The sequence below is a fragment of the Colletotrichum tamarilloi genome, assembly GCF_030869305.1.
Source record: "Colletotrichum tamarilloi strain Tom-12 chromosome Unknown Scaffold_38.1, whole genome shotgun sequence".
Taxonomy (NCBI): Eukaryota; Fungi; Ascomycota; class Sordariomycetes; order Glomerellales; family Glomerellaceae; genus Colletotrichum; species Colletotrichum tamarilloi.
Genome location: NW_026849421.1, coordinates 48,321 through 68,130, shown reverse-complemented (window position 1 = coordinate 68,130; position 19,810 = coordinate 48,321). Strand labels below are relative to the sequence as shown.

The 19,810-nt window shown below is 45.6% G+C and overlaps 5 protein-coding genes across 5 annotated transcripts; 1 reads left to right on the top strand and 4 right to left on the bottom strand.

Annotated features, from left to right (window-relative positions):
* Positions 1–586: 586 nt before the first annotated feature.
* Positions 587–1,147, bottom strand: CTAM01_09507 (uncharacterized protein; the record flags this gene model as incomplete). The annotated part of the gene is made up of 2 exons (XM_060525526.1): positions 587–901; positions 959–1,147. 2 exons carry the CDS (start codon positions 1,145–1,147, stop codon positions 587–589), a joined length of 504 nt encoding a protein of 167 aa, XP_060379772.1.
* Positions 1,148–2,142: 995 nt separating this feature from the next.
* On the top strand, positions 2,143–3,161 carry CTAM01_09506 (uncharacterized protein; the record flags this gene model as incomplete). Its single annotated transcript, XM_060525525.1, has 2 exons — positions 2,143–2,178; positions 2,259–3,161. The coding sequence occupies 2 exons, from the start codon at positions 2,143–2,145 to the stop codon at positions 3,159–3,161; spliced, it is 939 nt and encodes a 312-aa protein (XP_060379771.1).
* A 632-nt stretch (positions 3,162–3,793) lies between these two features.
* On the bottom strand, positions 3,794–4,388 carry CTAM01_09505 (uncharacterized protein; the record flags this gene model as incomplete). Its single annotated transcript, XM_060525524.1, has 2 exons — positions 3,794–4,248; positions 4,328–4,388. The coding sequence occupies 2 exons, from the start codon at positions 4,386–4,388 to the stop codon at positions 3,794–3,796; spliced, it is 516 nt and encodes a 171-aa protein (XP_060379770.1).
* A 2,277-nt stretch (positions 4,389–6,665) lies between these two features.
* On the bottom strand, positions 6,666–8,537 carry CTAM01_09504 (uncharacterized protein; the record flags this gene model as incomplete). Its single annotated transcript, XM_060525523.1, has 2 exons — positions 6,666–8,445; positions 8,494–8,537. The coding sequence occupies 2 exons, from the start codon at positions 8,535–8,537 to the stop codon at positions 6,666–6,668; spliced, it is 1,824 nt and encodes a 607-aa protein (XP_060379769.1).
* A 3,683-nt stretch (positions 8,538–12,220) lies between these two features.
* On the bottom strand, positions 12,221–14,143 carry CTAM01_09503 (calcineurin-like phosphoesterase; the record flags this gene model as incomplete). The annotated part of the gene is made up of 1 exon (XM_060525522.1): positions 12,221–14,143. The coding sequence occupies one exon, from the start codon at positions 14,141–14,143 to the stop codon at positions 12,221–12,223; it is 1,923 nt and encodes a 640-aa protein (XP_060379768.1).
* Positions 14,144–19,810: the final 5,667 nt, after the last annotated feature.

Below are 19,810 nucleotides of genomic sequence, written 5' to 3'. Positions count from 1 at the left end.
GGAGCCATGAGGTTGTAGCGCATTTGAATCATGAGTGCACGATGGTTGCAAGTCGGTGCGAATACGGAGGATTACCCCCTGTTCACATCTCGTATTCGGGTTTACCATCACAGATTCGCGGTGTATCTGCAACTACACGAGCCCGTCACTTTATTGATTTGTCGTTCTGGCTCTTTGCCTGCTTGATGGGACGAACGCACCCTTTGCGAGCCTTGGCGGTTGATGATTGGGTGTGTTGATCTCGCTGGTGCCGATCTGGGACCGATGCAGGTCGTCACCTTGGTCAGTGACCAGGTCTTCATTATAGATGGACAGTATGTAATGACTGTCTGGGTGATCATGTGAGGAGATGCCAACTTCATATCATAGTTTGGAGCACCACTTCCACAGAGTCCATACAATACCTCATCCGGCAGAGAGATCAGAGTCAGTTCGATTTTTGAGGAGGCTAGCCGTCAGATATGCAAGCAGAAAACGTCATACACCTGTCCGTATTGTAATGAGAAATGCAAAATGACTTCTACTTTTTGTGCTAGAGAGATGGCGTGACAAGAGGCAAGGCATTCATCTCATTTTTCTAAAGTACTTACACCCTCGTCACTGTTGGTATAGACGCATCCTTTTTCTTTTTCTTCTTCTTGTCCGTAATACCCTCATCACCACAAATATCCTCCCATTGATCGAGTGCCGCCCAAGACGAAGGAGACTGCGAGGACCTACCGAACCCAGGAATCACCTTGAAAAGACACTTACCAAAGAACCCCTTCACCTTCCCAGCCACGCTTTTTGGCTCCTTCTCAGCCGGTAAATTGAGGACACTGGTGTTCTGCCAAGGGCTTGTCGACCGGGTTTGGTCCAGACCGTGCGACAGCGAGCGAGTGCCCAGACTGCTCTCTAATCGCTGGTGGCAGGACATATCCAACCCCTTTGTGATATCTAATGAGTCCCAGTAACACACCGGGCACTGGTTGATTCTTGGCTTCTTGTCGAGGTATACCCTTCCTTGGTCTGGACAGTATGCCTTTGCGTGTCCGAAGGTTTCGGGCAATGTCCACGTTCTCTTGTGGCATATGGTGGGGATCTCTTCTTTGGAGATGATGCCGTAGCAGGTTCTGCACTGGTCGACGATTTGTTTGATGCCGCACATGGTTTCTGTTTAGCTGGGGTTGTTATGATACCAAGTTGTGTAGTGCACGTTATCACACTGCGGGTTGGTTGGTTGGTTTTAATGGTTTGAGATGTAGAGTGATATCTCAGTGAGCAAGAAAAAAGGCATTATATAGACTAAAGGATGCGTACCTAAGACAAGACCATTGTTGCTGAATCACTTCCATTGTTTAGTTACCACATGTTATGAATGTTCGACTGATCTACCCATGTTCCTTTGGTTGAAAGGCCTTTGATCATCAAAGCCGCTCATCTGGACAATACAGGCAAAGACAATTGAGTGCAAGAATTTGATCCTGCATACCGGCAAAGAAGTGGTCCTTTCCAACAATTTGTGGCTACACGCAATCCAAGAGATTCCTGTTCCCCAATCGAAGCTATCGGCGGAGTGGATGAGTATTCTGAGATTGACCACATCCAGTAACTTCAGCTTGCCAATTGCCTGTGGCTTATCTTCTTTCAAAAAGAATTGAGCTCCCTCATTCGCGAGTATCGCGGTATTTGGGATGACATCATACTAAGTCATTTCGTCCCGAATGAATTATACCGTCCTCGGTGAGTAGCGGGTAAAGGCATACGTGACTGGGGTAAACGGACCAGACGATGAGTTGTTTTCGTGGGCAGTGAATGGACAAATAGTTTTTACTATTCTCAGTCCTGAGTGTGCGCTTTTACTTATTCGTCACATCGATCACCAATGTCCTGAATTGGTTCTATTGCTGATTGTGCCAGGGCAGACCTGGAATTTTAGGCGGGTGGCGCGGAATCCTCGGGCACCGCTGCCTTGTAGACACTGAGGCACCAAAAAACGTCAAGATTTTATCAACGCGCGCTACGGATTTTAACTTGGTGACTAGAAACCACGTGTGCATCAGAGGGGGGAGAAGTAATTCAAAAAAAAAAAAAATGCATCGCAATCGAAACTTCTCATGAAACAGGAGGCCCTTCATTGCTCTGTAGCATTTGGTGGCCAAAATGTCGTCTGCCATCGGGATGGAGGCGGTCGTCGCGGTCAGTTCATCCCGCAATCAGCCATTTTGAGAACCTTCAGAAGCTTTCCATCACAGGACTTCACTAACAGAAACTTGCAGGCCGCAGCGGGAGCCACATTGAGTGTAGACTTTCTCATTCATCCCATGGACACGCTCATCACGCGGATGCAATCGCCAATGTACACAACGCAGTACAAATCCGTCAACGGCGCCGTCAGCCGGACGCTCTTCCTCGGGCTGTACCAGGGGTTCGGCCCCACCATCATCACCAGCATACCGTCGTCGGCGGCCTTCTTCACGATTTACGAGGGGCTCAAGGGTTACTCGCTGCGCGCCAAAGAGGAGGGCCGTTTTGCTGGCGTGCCGTTGCCTGTCTTGTACGGGGCGAGCGGCGCGGCGGCGAGTCTTGTTAGCTGTGCTATTACGAATCCTGCCGAGGTGTTGAAGCAGAATGCGCAGGTGTATCGGAGAGATTCTCCTCAGTCAATGGGAGGGGGCAGTGGTACGTCTCCGACGATGAACACGTTGAGGCGTTTCGCGAAGCAGCCGACCAAGTTGTGGGCTGGGTATACGGCACTTGTGGCAAGTGATTTGCCCAATACCACGTTGACGTTTTGTCTTTACGAGACTCTCAAGGAACGTTTCCTCGGAGGGGAGGGGAAGGCCGAGGACAGGAGTGCGTCGCAGCAGGTTCTCGCGAGTGGACTGTGCGCTGCTGCCGCCGGCAGCGCGTCGTCGAGTTTGTTTGTGCCTATCGATGTCGTCAAGACGAGGATGAGGCTCGCGGCTGGCGGAGACGTGACTGGCGAGAACGGTTCGCCAAAGACGCCGAGTAGTTCTCCTCGTGCAAAGATTGGTCCGATTGCGGTGGCCAGGGGGATTGTCCTGAAAGAAGGTGTTCGAGGGTTGTTTAGAGGGGCCACGGTAACGGTTTTGGCGGCGGGTTTTGGGGGTGGGTTGTATATTGGCTGTTACGAGGCCATCAAGATTTATCTGAGCTAGAAAGGCTTTCAGATTGTACACTATGTAGAACAAAACTCACTTAGACGACGGGGACGCAAGTCTTGTAATACCACTCTTCTCGAATCAGCATATTTAAAGGCATCCAGATTGTGCGAATCAGAAGCACCCTTGACTGCAGCTCAACGAGATTAACATGAGAATACTGCCAGTGTCGAGTGAGCGGCCGAAGAAAGGCGGGATGATGTCTGGAAACCCACGTCTTCCATCATCTGAATATACACAGGAAGTCCCATTTGGGTCCCCTCAATTCCACTCCTCTCATCAGCCAGAAAGCGTCCGTCTAGGTTGACTGGTCAGGACAAACCGGCTGGATGGTGGAATGATTTATGGTCAACAATCAATAAATACCCCAACCAGCTGCTCGGCGACAGACTTAACGCATACAAGTATGCGAGGTCGAATCCCGACATGAGCGCCAATATTTCCCAGCATGAGCACCAAGAGATGTAGCCACACCGGTGGTTAGCTCTTTCTTTTCTTCCAATCCACATCTATATTCAACACTATTGGCATTTCAGGATCACTATGTGAGAGCTGCGATACGATATACAGAAACCTCCTCCATTAACTAACCGCCTGGCTACTCGCAATAATAGTAACACCGCCTGCTTTTAGGCATCGGCAGCGGCCTGGCCACACTGACCCGCGACAACCTTGACGTCGCCATTGACATCGCACTGGCCGTCTGCTTGGCAAGCGCCAGCACCAGTTCCATCGGTGCAAGCCAGGCCAACAAAGTCGGCCGCCGCGTCGGCGTCCGCTGCTTGATCGGCGTTGTCGTCGGCGTTCGCATTGTCATTTGCGTTGTCCTGGTTGTTATTGTTGTTGTTGTTGCCATTGTTCTGGTTGTTCTGATTGTTGTTATTGTTGTTCGCGTTGCCATTGTTGGCATCAGCCGCGGCATCGTCCGCAGCGGCGTTGTCCTGGTTGTTGTTATTGTTGTTCTGGCCGGCGTTGGCGTTGCCGGCATTGGCATTGTTGTTGCCGGCGTTGTTGCCGGCTCCGTTTTGGCCGGCGTTCTGACCTCTGTTGCCGCCGCCGCCGCCACCGAATTGAGGAGCAGGTGCTGTACGGAATCCATGTCAGTCTTGCAAAGTCTCTCTTGAGAGGAGGATGTATAGGGGAATGCTGAGCGAATGACTTACCAGTCAAGGCATTGCCTGTGAGAAGACCAATAACAAGGAGAGTGATGGTTGTGTAACGCATCTTGAGATATGCGCCGCTTTCCTATAGATACCTAGGAAAAAAGGAGGAGGAGAATAGGAAGGTTGGATAAAGATGGGATTGGCCGAATCGAAAAAGTGCACAGCACTGGAATGAAGGTTACAAACAAGAAAGAGAGCACCGACTTGGATCACACAGTGACTGAGGAGGGAAAGGAAATGATCATGCTCAGCTCGAAGAATGGTCCCGATCCTTATACTTCCCGTCCATTTCGCCCACAAGTGCTGTCCCATCAGACGGGCCAACAAGAAGTTCACCAGCCCAAGCAAGAGCGTCAATCGCTCACGCCCAGGAGACCAGACGGCTGGGCGTCAGACATCCGATCTTGGCCAATACCCACGACAAGCATTCCGCTACATCGGAAGTTTAGATGGCATGCCCGTCGTCCGGAAAATCTCAAACACGGGCATGGGGTTTCTTCTTCTTCTTCCGCCCCCTGTTGGATGGAGACACCTACCTCATCTCCCCTGGCCGGGTGTGATGGAAAACCTTGAATACCTTAAAAGTACTCCGTAACAAGGCAAACAATTTGAACGAACCAATCCAGAGCCACCGAACCTCACGCGACCAGCCTTGTCGGACCCCCTTGATGAGGCGTCTATAAGCTTCAATTCATGGCTATTTTTCTGGGGAGAAAGAAGGCGAACCCGGACCCGCCCACCGTCGGCCGGGTGTTGAACGTGCAGCGGGACATGTTTTGGAAACCCATGTCTACCGAGCCGCCCAGGCCTCCAGATGCGGTGGGAGGGAGCAAGGAGTCGAATCACGGATGCGCTGGCTCCTGAGGAGAGGCGGAAAATGGGGAGAGAGAGCTCTCTTCCTGGAGTACTGACTCTTGAGAGAGAGAGCCTCACGGTTCTCTGACGTTACTTCGCTCCTTAGCCCCCCGCATTTTCCCCTGTTTCGACTGAGCTGTGACAGCTGAGCCAGAGGCGTTGCGTAGTCCGATCTACACGTAATGTGGGTGCTGCCCGGGGGCGCCTATTGTGGTTTGTCGCGGGTCTGAGAGATCTCGACTTGGCTTGTATGAAGATGCGAATGGAATATGTCGTGCAAGCCGGGGCTAGTTAGGAAATGGTCTGGATGACGAGTTTGCGCTCATGAACGCTCTCTCAGTGGCTAGGCGTGAAACTTCACATAAATGCCGCTGCCAGAAACAGCGGAATGACGGACAGCGTGTTATATCCGTACGTTAGTTTTCCATTTGTTCCTGAGATTGTGATGCAATGCAGAAATTCTCAATTTCATTCTGTTCCATGTCGCTGTGAGGAAGGCTCACGACGTTGCCGGCAAAGAGCACGGGCCAAACGGGTACGAAGTCTAAAACGGCCAATTTATCATCAGAGCAAACGGGAGAGAAAGAAAATTAAACAAAACGTATGCAAAACTTTACCACTCAAAACCTGTTTGCTGGCTGCTGGCCATCACAAACAAAGCGATCTGGATGTCAATAGGAACAAAACTCAAAAAGAAACATGCGGCCAGTGTGGATTGAACACACGACCTTCAGATTAAGTGATTGAAGTTGACTTCAGTCTGACGCTCTCCCAACTGAGCTATGTCCGCCGCTGGTAAAAGTTCAACCCCTGGGGGTTATATATACCGCTTAGCGTGGATATCCCAGCGATGGTGGCCCCACCGCGGTTGGCAGTCCCGCAGTCAAGTCGGGAAGAAACGAGGCCGAAAGCTCGCGTCTCATAAGGCCGGTCCGATGTCTTCTGCTGTGCACGTTAGCACGAGACAATCAGAGAGCGAGTTCTCTGAGAATTACAAGCTTGCCATCGTTCTCTCTTCACGGTTGACCCCAGCACCCCTAGTGCGTGGTGACGGAAAACAGGAAGGAGCCACGCCCCTCGGAAAGGGACGAGATGCCGTAAGTTACCTGTCGCCCGGCCGGTGCTTCCACCTTGGGATCCGTCAAAAAATACCGAATGCAGGTACCTCAATTCAGGTTCCTAGATGTACCTAAGATGGCACTGGAAAATGGAAGCCACGACCGTCCTGGCCTGAATTGGAATGATTACATTATCATTTGACGACTACCTCAGGAACCAAACTCCAACGTCAAACATCGCTCCGTTCGCCATTCTGTTTCCCCAACCAGCATTAAATGATCCAACAAAGGAAAAAAACCCAAGCAACAATTCCGCCCTCCGTCCTCAAACTCCAGGTTCCCGAGATGTACCCTGTCTCTTGGTGTGTCTTATGTACTGCGGCGGCGTGATGGGATGCACCAATTGCTAACACCTTCCTAGAAGTCTAGATGAACCCTACTCGGAATTCATCTGCAATACCAGTCGGGGCCCTTAGTCCAAAGTCTGGCCGTCTCGCGTCACCTCGCTCACGAGGCGGAGGAAGCACTGGAGGTGGACTCATTTGCTGAGCCTCTGCCTTTTCTTTCGGTGTCTGCGGTCTCTGGCTTCCGAACGTTGGGCTTGCCAACGGGCTCGGCAACGGCCAGTTCGCGTCGTTGGAGGCCTCGGGAATCAGGCTGTTCGGCGTGGGCGGCTGCGGCGACTGCATGCGAGGTGACACCATTGCGAAGTTTCCGTGGTGGACGTCCCGATCATCCCAGCTAGGAGGCTGATATTGCTGCGGGTTTGACGCCTTGCGCTGAAGCTCGACGGGCGGCGGAGGCTGTCGACGGTTTGCAGGTGTGACACCGTAGTTCCGCTCGCCCTCACCTGGCGCGACCCGTCTCGAGGTCGGCGGGGGTCCAAGGTATCCCTGTGGAGGGGAAGGAAGATCATCGCGAGATCGGCCACCAGAGGCTTTCCTCTCTCTGAGTTCTGGACCTTGTCGTTCACGGCTATCGTACTGGCCACGCTCCCCGTCTCTGGTCGGAGAGACCATTTCTCGAGCATCCGAATCCTGACGCTGTCTCGCAGGGGGCCAATCGTCCAGAGGCCGGGCAGGACTCCGCAGCGGTCCTTCATATGGTACCTGCTGCGGTCTGGGGGGCGGCAAGCCAGCGCTCCTGGGAGGTTCCGGCAGGATTTTCATTTCTGGCGGGCGCGGTCGCCTGGCGCTTCTTGGTGGTGGGCTAACTGGTATAACAGGACTTATCGGAATAATCGGGCTTTCCCGCTCTAGTGTTCGTCCTCGTTCCGCCATACCAAAGTCGAGTCCGGTAGGATCATTGTCGATATCCATGGAGAAGCTCTGCCTTCTTGGGGTGGTGATAGTGAGAGTGTCCCTCTTCGCGGCAACATTCTGGATGATTGGCCTGGGATAGAAATGGTCCTCGTCGCTGGAACGTCCTGCCGACGCGGTTGGGGACGGGAGTGCGGCCGGCCGCGGCCTGTGAGCTTCACGAACAGCAGTGACTGCTGTCTTCGGTCTGAGATCTGTCCTCAATGGCGGGAGCGAACCATTGATGGATTGAGGAGGCGAAGGTAAGGCCTTGATGGGCGACAACGGAGCTGGAGTCAGTTTGTCATCTTTCGACGACTCTGATGGGTTCAGGTTGAATTCGAACTGCCCAAGTGGGCTTCGAGGTGCGTTGGCTGCGGTTGGTGTAGGCAGAGGCGATATATTGTTCGGAGAGTGATAACCGCTTGGTGCAGCACTCGGTGCCGGGCTGAGAGCTCCATCGCTCCTAGGGCCAGCACCATCACGAGCAAAGTGAACGTCGAGAGGGTTGACCCAAGCCTTGGCCCGGGTCGAGTTTGGTGTTCCTGGTCTGCTTCCTGATCCATTGCCACCGGTGATGATCGGTGGAGATGCGATGTTGTTCAAGCTGGTCACAGAAGTGTTGTTCCAACGCATGTTCAAGTTTGCCTCAGATCCAACAGGCCGAATACCCTTGACGGCGGGTGCACCCAGATCGACTAGGGAAGATGAGCCGCCATTGAGGTACGGCGCATTCGGATGACGGAAGTTGGCGGCGAAACTTTTATTCGACATGGCTGTGCCGGGGCGAGATCCGTTGATGAGAATGGGACGGTCCAGATCTTTTCCGAAGAATTGCCCTTGACCAAGCGTGTTTTGGTCAATTTTCTTCCATTGAGGCTTCATCTCAGCCTTCTCAGCAGGTTTCCTTCACAAAGTCAGTTTGCACATCCAGGACAGAGGGCTGGGAGCGCACTTTTTCTTATCGGCCCCGAGTTTCAGCCCGAAAAAAGACACCATGGTTGCGTTATGAAGAGGGTATCAAGAAACTACGTTGGTTAGTCGGATCGACCTTCGAAGCGAGATGGAGGGGTTGGTGAGGGGCATACAGAACAAAAGAAGGGCATAAAAAAGCTGTGAGCTATGCACAGAGAGTGATAGAATGGGCCCAATCCCGGCAATAGACGTCCAGGTCAACAATCGAACGAGTATGGCTATGCGAAATGAAGGAAGAACCAGTTCGAGGGAATTGAACAATTGGTGAAAAGTGCTTGCCACGGCTCCAACGTCGAGCACTCGGAGGCGTAGAAGGCGACCGAGCAGGAACAATGGTGTCGTGAAAAGAGAGGAAGAGCGGCAGTGGTTATTGCATACGTGCCATGTCGCGTCTTTTCCGAATGAAAGTGCTCAAGTTGTGGAGGCAGCGTTGGGTGATGGACAAGGGCGACGATCCTTATTCGCGGCCCCAAGCAATTGATCCGTCACAAGATCAGGGGCCCAGCAGTAATAACGTCCCGAAGAGGGAGGCCAGGATGGGCGAGCTGCCCAGATCAGTGACAGGGCAGAGCTCCGGTGGAGTGGATTCTGGATCGAGACAAGGTTGAGAGAGGGCTTGAGTTTTTGAGCGGAAAAGCAACAAGTGTGGTGAGTCTCTTCTTGGCGGGATGTATGTGATAAAGAGCGATGAGACTGATATCGATCCCTTGCAAAACAAGTCTACAATAGCCACCAGCAAGGAGTCGAGAAAGAGTAAAGAGATGGTGGAAGTTTGTGAAGGGCTGAGACGAGGAACGACGGGAAACAAAAGTCTAAGGAAACGAACCTGCGATGGGGACCTTAACCGGAGCAGACCGAGCTATTGCGACGTCGCCGCTGTCGCCAACGAAGGGTGGACCACGACCGACTGCAGTGTGGAGATGAGAACAGGCCCTCTCCCAGGCACATTTTCCCTCTTTGGATTGGTGTTTAATGAAACGGCAGCCCGGTGAGAGCGCGACACACAGCGATGCTGCACACGTTCCTCCTGCTGGGAATTGGTGGCCGTATTGGCAAATGTATGTGCAATTTCGCACTTTTCCCCCTTTGACGTAGCTTCATATTATCGGGGATAGGGCCTCCACGCGCGCACGTCAACAGCTCGAGTGGGGGAGGTCGTCTGAAGGAGGTTCAAGGGGGGAAAAGAAGAAGGGGGGACGAATCCTTTTCGCTGCAGCTGCAAGGAGTTCGTAGGCACTTCATCCAGATTCGCACCCACACTCGCACCAAGCCGGGCTCGAGTTGTGACGAAGTTCGGATGACCTGCAAAGGGAGAGACGGCCAAGACCCCTGAAAAAAAAAAAAGGATATAACGACCCTTATGCGATTTCAACCCCGAAGACATTGGACAAGAACGCGTGATGGGCCACTTTGGAGGTTCCACGATAAGCATCATACAGTTTGATAAGACGCAATCCCCCGGAAAATACCACCTCAATAGAGTCCAGGATCAAGGGTGTTGCGAGATTCAACACCCGCGGACTCATCTCTTTTTCGAAGTTTCTACGGCTTCTCTCATTCGAAAATCTTTCGTTAGCCCACCGCCGGCCGCAGATTTAATGTCTGCGGGTTCTGCATTTCTGCAGAGTTCGGCCAACTGAAAGGTACATTACTCGAGATACTCACCGTACCTAAAATTCTTGGATTGCCCGAAGCTTATCATGTTTGGTGCTAATTCGGGGGGGTCAATACCTAGGCAAGGGGGGTAAGAGAGGGGAAGGCATTTTCACCAGGGCCATGCAGAAGAAACGAGATGCGATGCCAAACCAACGGTACGTACCTCACAGAAAAAGGGGTTTCCCCTGTGTCCCTGGACTAAGAAGCTCTTTTTTAGCTTGCATGCTCTTTCTGGGCCGGCTTCTCCATCCGAGCAACGAAAGACCTTGAAACTTATTTGTTCCCCAGGCCAGGTTGATACATCACTGCCGTGTTGATCCATTGACGAAACGAAACAAACATGGAGTCGATGGAGCCCGATGGCACCCTAGAAGCCCAAATACTGCGTAAACCCCCGACCACTGAGGAACCTTTCTCCGTAACGACGAACTCGATGCCGAGGTGGGAAAGCATATCCACGTCCTATCAAGGGAAGTGACATCAGAATCTCTCCGTCACAGGTGGATCGTCGACGTCAAAACGTGTCCGAACTTCAATGAAGATCTACGGGCGAGCACGACACCTTTTTTCTCGTATTGCCTGCAGAAGTCTGTGGGCATATCCAAGGGACAAGAAACCCTCCACCGGATCGACAATGCTCCTTACGCGGGCAGCCGCCCTGCTAAGGGCGGACTTGGAAGTTGATTCATTCGTCTCTCTTGAACAACACCCCACATGCTGGTACCAGCACATGCGTAGATTATTTACCTTGCGGTACTAAGACCACGCTAGAGTCCAAGGTAGAGTGCGCTTCTTCTTCTTCATGCCGTCCCTTATCTTGGATCCTTGATGCAGGCTACAACAAGACCAGAATAAGAAATAGGTCAGGGCCCAGATCTAGGGAGGAGACGCACAACGCATGAATAGGACGACGCGCCATGTCCCGCCCCCTTGGATCCCGACCACCCATATACTGAAGGAAAACCCACCAGGCTTAAGTCGGACGACTTTGCATCTGTTTTTTCGGTTCCAACTTTTGCGCAGCGCTTCAGCTGACAGTTCTGTCAATAGCGTCGCCGCCCGTGATGCCACCTGCACCCTAAAAAACACAAGAGGTCGGCCCGCGCCAGCTAACCACAACTAATGCACTTCGCTCGGGCTTCGACCATCGTCGGTTGGAGAAGGGGCTTCGGAAAAAAGGTTGACCGAAAGAAAAACTCTTACATACGCTACTGGGAAGAGATCCAGATCCGACCAAGTTTCGAGTCTGGGTGCTCCTCACGACCATATTTCTGTCAATCTTGAAATCGCCTTTTGGCTTGCGTGGCTTGCCTCATCTCGCGGCCTCTGCCGTGCGCCACAGTAGTACACGACAGACGACGAAAGCATGCAAAGGGGTGATAGGGAAAGGAGGTTCGCCGCAGAGGGCTACCATTGTGGTTGCCCACATGCACTTTAGACTCCCGCCGTCTAGAAAGGATGGAGTGCCCGGACGATGATCGTATCTGCCGGTGAGCACCCGATACGAGGTTCGCTTTGCGTCCTTCAGGTAGGTGAGTGACACTGACAGGTCCGTCGACACACTCGACAGCAGCGAACTAAGCGTAGTAGGTACCCAGAAAACATGCGACCGAGCACAGCGAACAGGAGATTCTGACTCGGTTTTAGTTCAGACGCAACGTGAGAAGTGAGTATGTGTCTTATGCTTGATCATTGCTAGTCTACCGTGTAAGAATTTCCCTCTGTTGCCATTCATCCTTGCGGCATACCTTATAATCGTGCCCGTAACCACCCTCTCTGGCTATCTCTCTCTCTCTGTGCCATTATACACATCCTAGTATAAAGTCTCGTCTCGTCTAGACTAGAGCATATATTGTTTGCAACCCCCGCCCATGAAAAGCAAATATATCGAGGAGGGTCTCAGACCCCTTTCAAAGCAAAAACTCCGACCGAGTGACCCAATTTACCTCAGGCTTAAAACACAATGTCAATCTAGACAAGTAAACATTGCAAACAAAATCTCAACCCAACCAAGAAAGACCTTGTCTTCTCTTCTAAATGGTTTGATTGATTTAACAGTCCCCCTTCCAGTTCTCCTTGATCCACTCGCCCATCTTGTACGTCAGAGTCTCGTCGGACCAGCTCAGCACGTCATTCTCGCTATACTCGCCCCCGCTGAACTTGAGCGCGACAATGATCCACTGCAGGATGAAGTCGATGAAGACGAGGTCCACCTTGTCCGGCTCGCCCTCTTTGGGGAAGCCGATCTCCGTCTGGATGCAGTTGGGGACCTCGTAGAAGGTGATGGGGGAGTGTTCCGTGTCGTCGCCGTCGGTGCCGATGTCGTCCTTTGTGGTGTAGCCGCCAATGAGGTCCGGCTTCTTGGACTTGTCGTCATCGTCACTGTCGGAAAGAGGTTGCTGGTTGTCGGCGGGCGTGTGGCGGAGTTCCAGGCGGCGGGGTTCGCCGTCCGTTTGTGCGCTCTTCTCCGTTTTAAGCATGACCATGTCGTTCTTGGGGTACATCATCTCGGGTATGTTCATGAATCGGACGTCGCTCGTGCCCGCCGTCTCCTGGAAAATCTTGCCGGCCTTGTTGAGGAGGTCGATGACGCGCTTGGCGACGGGGTAGGGCACGTCGGGGATGTACTTGAAGGTGCTCGTGAAGGGGGAGACAATGTAGGTGCTGTCCTTTGTGAAGGCGCCCTTGAAGATGTCGAAGCGGAGGCCGCCCGTGTTGACGATGGCCAGGCGCGGCACGTCTTTCCTGTCGTCCTTGTGGATCACGTCCGGGAGGACCTGCGTCTCGAGCCAGGTGAAGATGCTGTCATCGCCAGGATAGGCGGCGCGGTTGACCCACAGGTCCTGAGGCGCGCAGCCGTACTTGTAGTCCAGATCGAGGGCCTTGCGAGCTTTGGTGATGAGCTTGCTGACGTTCTTGCCGTGCTCTGTCGGGAAGGTTGTCTCGTTGAGGCCGGTATGGTGGTAGAGGCCTAGCAGGTTGTTGTCGATGTACTTTCTCGTAAAGGAGACTGATGCCGCCGCCTCGTCCGAGACCTCGTCTGCCGACTTTGACTTCTTCTTGACGTTGTTGACGGACATCCACCCAATGGTCTCGCCGTACCGACCGCTGGCGATGGCGTACGCCTCTCTGTCAAAGGAAAGCGCGTCGCGGACGTGGGCGTGGCCGCCAAAGAAGGCGATGGGCGCAAACCAGGCCTCCTTGCGCAGGGCGGTGAAGATGGCCTTGAACTCGGGCATGCGCAGGCCAACGTGGCCGATGACGACAAAGAGGTCGGGCTTCTCCTCGCGCAGCATCGTCTTGAACCATTCCTCCTTGACCGTGTCCTCGACCGGCTGGACGACCGTGTTGTTGGCGTTACCCGTGAAGTCGAAAAGGAAGCCGAGAGCGACAACGTTGAGCCCCTGATTCTTCGTCTTGAACTTGCGGTAGCGCTTGGCCTGCGGGACTCGGTCGCCCGTTTTTGGGTCGATGTAGTCGAGGTTACTCGCAATGTAGTTTTCTCTGTAATTCGGCACCGTGATGTCGTGCTCGCGCTGGGCGGCGTCGGCCTGGTAGAGCTCGTGGTTACCCGTGCAGATGACGTCGACGGTCTGCTCCTTGAAGATGTCGTAGGTGAAGAGGCCTTTCGGGGAGGAGGCGTCGTAGAGGCCGTTGCCCTCTACGCGGTCGCCCGTATCGATGACAAGGAGGTCAACGCCTTGCTCGTCGGCCTTGCGGCGCATGTGCTCGGCAAAGGAGACATAGTCGCCCCAGTCGGCAGAGTATTGTGGTTCGAGGAGGTGGCCGCCGAGCCAGCCGTGGATGTCGGTGGTGTGGAGGAAGTTGATTTGGCCCCAGGTTAGGTCGCGCATCGGGGCGGGGACAGGGGAGGCGGCGCCAGGTTGGGCGGCTGAGGCGAGGGGGAGGTAGAGGGCTGCCGCTGCGGCCGCGGCCGTGAAGACTGAGGGTGGTGATGATCGGTGTTTCGCCATGGCTGTGGTGTTTGTATATGGTTGGCGGGTTTGGTTGATGGGAGGAAGAATGAAAGAAGCTGAGGAACTCGGGGAGATAGAAAACCACAACCCGTTCGCTTCGCCTTCTTGCGGGAGAGGAGACTGGGAATGCTGAGAGGCCAGACCGGTTTGACGTAATGCGTTGGCGAGTCACGGTCACGGGTGCCTGAAGGTGCGGCTGCGGATAGATAGAGAGCTTCCTGAAGCTGTCTCCGATGAGTGCCCCAGACAACCTGACCCGCTACGTCAGCGACGATCTCTCAAGGTTCTTGTTAGGATGCCACTCGCTTATCTGGAGTGATGAGCGCGAAATGGGGGGTAGAAGACTAACAGATACGAGCTGGGAGGTATCTGAAACTGTCATGGTACCAGATGGCAGAGCTGGGGGTGCGGGTTCACGCGCCCGGAACGATCCCCGGGCCTGCATAGGTGCGTACCTGGCTGAATGGGAGTTGAGCTTGGGCCAGTAGGTACCCGTCGGCTAACGTTAGGTCCGCCGTCCGGATGACATTCCCTCATTCTGTGAGCCGCGGCTAGCCACAGCCACAGCCACAGCCACAGCCACAGGCAGGGGCATAGCCACATAGATAAAACTATACTACATACTATATTAATAGCCTTATAGCTATATAAATAGATAAATTATAAAAAATTAGTTTCTATTATATATTTAGCCTTTATATAATATATTAATATAATAAAGTTTATATTATAGTAGTGGGTATTAGGGCCCTATAGGCCCCGTAGCTTAGCTTTAGGCTACGAGGCTAAGCTCTTAGTAATTACGTAACGAGCTAGACTACTAGGCCTAAAGGGCTAGCTCGCTAGCTTTTACTTATTATTCTATTTTTTTCTTTTTTATATTAAGTCTTTAGTTAATTAAACTAATATAATAGCGTTCTAATTTATTTTAAATTTTTTTTTTATAATACTACTTAATATTATTTAATTAACTATTTTTTAAAAATAGAACGATAATATTTTAATTAATTAACTACTTATTATATTAATTAGTTATTCTTATTAAAAAAGCGTACGAGAGAGCTAAGTAATAGCTAACTAAATTAATTATATATAAGTAATATAATTAATACCCCCTAAATATATACCCCCTTTACTAAACGTAATAATTAAAAAATATAGCTAAAATAGCTAGATTTCTCTCTATATTAACAGCTTTTAATAAAGTTACTACTTTTACGAGTCCTAATAGAGCGTTATAAGCCCTAATAAAGGTACTAAGTTTTTAATAATTAACCCTAAAGTTACGTTATTTAACTAGTTAATAAAGCACTTCTTACTCTTTATTATTTAGGCCGATTACCTAACGTACCTTAATAACGTAGCTAACTAGCTTACTTTACTTATTTATATTTATAATAATATCCTCTTTAAAAAAAATATTAAGTAATACGTTAATATTAACTTTATTTAGGAACTATATTTTAAAAATAATAGAAAGACCTTATTTAAATAGATTAAATAGTAGCTAAAAATACGTATTACTTAGTACTAATTAAAGTAGGTCTTAGTTTTTATTATTAACTAGCTAAGTAATAATACTAAGTGCTTATATATAATAACTTATAAAAACCTCGACTTTATATGTATTATTACTATAAAGCTCCGTATTATAAAAAAAGCCCTTATTTAAATATACGTTAATAATATAGCTATAGCTAAGAAACTAAAATAATTAAAAAACGGCTTTTAAACTAGCTCTATTTAAAATACTACTACTCTTAGTACCCTAAAATAGTAGTTAGTATACTTAGAGACGTAGAGTAGCTACAAAACTACCCTAACCTCGTTTTATCCCGTTCCCTATAGTTTTTAAAAAATACTTAATATACTTATTTTTATTAATAATAATACTAGCTTTAAGTTTAATTACTAGCTCTAGTATATTATAAAATACTTAAAAAATACTAATTATAGTATTAATAAGTACTATTTAAAATATATTATTAATAAAATTAAAAATAGCGCTACGGAGTTTATATACCTAATACTAACTTTTAATAAGATTATTATAACTAAGTAATTACTTTACGAGCTTAAGTCGGCTTATACTAACCTAATTACTATAAATAATATTAATTATAAACTAAACGTATTTATAATTACGCTTAAAAACGTTTATTAAAAACGTTTTATATTTACTAAGTTCGTACGTATTAATAAGCTTTTGAAATCTTAATAAAAGCGCTGTTTTTATAATAAGCTATTTATATATTTTTATAATTAAGCTATATTAAAATACTTAAATAATACGGCTACTTTTTAAAAATATACTAAGTACGTTACGTAGTTAGTTAACGTAATATAGCCTCTTTTTATAGAGGACTATATAGTTAAAACTTCTAACTAAACTTACTAAACTTTAAGTAAAAATAATAAAAATAATAAAAATAATAGAAGTATTAGTAATACTAAATAAAACCGAGGTCGTACTTCTACTTATAAAACGATCCCTAAAGCCCTATACTAAAAGCTTAAAAATAATAATATTTATTTTATTTATAATAATACCGGATATATTTTTAAAAATTACTTTAAAAAGCTAAAAACTATTATAGCTATTATTAATACTACCGCGGGCTCTATTAAAATAAAGTTAAGTTTAGAAAACTAAACCCCTTAATAAAAATAAACTCCTAACTAGGGGATATATATAAAAAAAATAAAAAATTAGTAATTAATTTAATAAACTTATAAACTCTTATAAGGGGCTAGCCCCTTAAAATAGAGCTTATATTAGTATTTAATAAATATAAAATTTATTTAAAAGCTTTATTTAATACGGGAGCTAATAAGTACGGATTTATAAATAACTACGTAACCTTTTTATTATAATAGTTCTGCGTAGCCCTATTTTATAAATTACTATACCTAATCCTTATTACTAAGTTTAATAAAGAGTAATTAAATAATACTAGCGTAATATAAACTACTAACTTATATATTAATTAACGGGTCTTTTTAAAAGTACCCCTTTTTTAGCTTAATACGGGCCGCTATAACCTAATCCTAGGGTAAAAATAGTTTAAATACTATAAAGTAAACCCTAATATTTATTACTAATAGCTAATATAGCTTAAGGACCTATTATTATAAAAAACGCCCTTTATTATCATTAAGAATATTAAAGACCTATATACCCTAAAAGTTATTAACATATAATACTAAATTAACGCTAATTAGTAATAAAACCTATTTAAAATAAATATAACTTATTATAACTAAAAGCTTTAATAATAATAAATAAAAGGTATATTAACTAAGATATTACTACGCCTATTAAAAACGATAGCTTATTAAATATAGTAGTTAAATAAAGCTAAGAATATAAAAAAAATAGAACGCGCCCTTAATAATATTATTATTACCCCCGTAAAGAGGGCTAAGTAGTAATAACTATACTTAGTAATAATATAAATAAATATTACCTTTATTAACGCTCCTATATTTAAAAAGAACCTATAATAAAACGACGTTAAAATAAACTCTATATTATTTTATAAATTAGACTATATTATAAAAAATAAAAAAAAAGAAGCGGACCCCCTATATAACGATAACTAAGTTATTTATAACTTTATAATAACGAACCTATTAAAATACCTACGGCCCTAGACCGATATTTTTAATAAAATAACTAGCGATATACTAGCGCTTTATAAACTATAAAATTATAAAATCGAACTCTTAAATAATAATAAAAAGAAGCTAACTTACTACCCTCTATATAAGTAATTAATACTAAAGCTAGAGGCTATAAGAGCTTATTTATTAAAATATTTATAAAAAGGATTTATTAAGCTAAGTAATACTCCTTTTATATTATTAACGTTATTTATAAAAAAGTACGATAGTAATTTACGCTTTTATATCGACTTTTATAAACTTAATAAGGTTATAAAAAAAAACCGCTACTTATTACTACTTATTAATAAAACCCTCGTATAATTAAATAGGGTAAAAGTATTTACTAAACTAGATATTAAGTAGGCTTTTTATAATATTTATTTTAACCTAATTTCTAAAGACTTAACGACGTTTAAAACTTATTACGGGGTATATAAGTATAAAGTAGTACCCTTCGGGCTTTATAATGGGCTAGTTACGTATTAATAATATATAAATAAAATATTAATAAAATACCTAAATAACTTCTATATAGCGTATATAAATAATATCCTAATCTTTTTTAATAACCCCCTCTAGTACTAAGAGCACGTTATCAAAGTACTAAACCGCTTATAAAAAGTAAGTTTATAAATAAATATTAAAAAGTACGAGTTTAGTATTACTTCTACGAAGTACCTAGGCTTTATAGTTTTTATAAAGGGTATATAGCTTAATAAAAAGAAGGTCTTTATAGTTAGAAACTAAAAACTACTTATATTACTTAAAAATATCTAGTTCTTTTTTAGGTTCTATAACTTTTATAAGAGGTTTATAAAAAATTATAGCTACTTAGCTAGGCCCCTTATGAGACTAATAAGTAAAAAAGTTCTTTTTAATTTTAGTACTAATTATAAAACGGCTTTTAAAGTTATAAAACTAATACTAATATCGGCGCCTATTTTTTACTACTTTAAGCTAAAGCTACTAACGTAGTTAGAAACTAATATTTTTAATTTAGTATATACCGAAGTATTACTATAATAATAAGAAAATAATAAACTATAATACTTAGTAACTTTTTATTTAAAAACTATAAGTAGCGTAGAGCTTAATTATACTATTTATAATAAAAAATACTAATAATAGTATTATACTTTAAAAAATAGCGCGCAAAGCTTATAAGTTATAAATATAAGTTCGATATTATTATAAATTACTAACTACTACTATTTTTTATAACTAAGCGCCTATTTAACCTATAATAAGCCCGCTAAGTTAGTATACTAATAGATTTTAACTTTTAAATTTATTACTACTTAAAAAAAAAAAACGTACTAACTAACGCCCTATTATAAAAAATAGAGGATATTCGTACTTAATAAGTATTAAAAAAGGCTAATAAAACCTAAGTCCTCTTATTACTAAGATTACTATTTCTTAATATTATAATAAAGCTATAAATACTATTAAGTACTACCGTTAGTTAACTATAATTTATAATCGGCTTACTTATGCTAAAAACGAACTCTAAAGGTACTTATTAATAAAAAAGATTTTAAAACTTAATAAAAACCCTATTATAGCGTCCCTTATATTAATATAAGTACTAGTTACTAAAGGGCATAAGCGCTAATTTATTTAAAATAACGGATTATTAATAATAAATAAGAAGCTCGTAATACCTAAAAAAAAGAACCTCTATATTATAATTATCTATAAAGTTTATAAATAAAAGCTCCTCGCCCACCTAGGGTATAATAAAGTTATAAAAATAATTAAATAGTAATACTACTAGCCGGGCCTAATAGTAAATACTTATTAATATATATAAAACTATTATACTTAACGTATATAATAAGCGAGCTGCTTAAATAAGTAAGCTACCTACCTAACTACAACTATCTTATTTTCTACTTTCTACTTTACGCAACGCTATAATATAATTATAATATTATAAACTAAAAAAGCTTAGTTAAACTTAGCGATCTAAGCTATTAAAAAAACCCTAAAACTAAG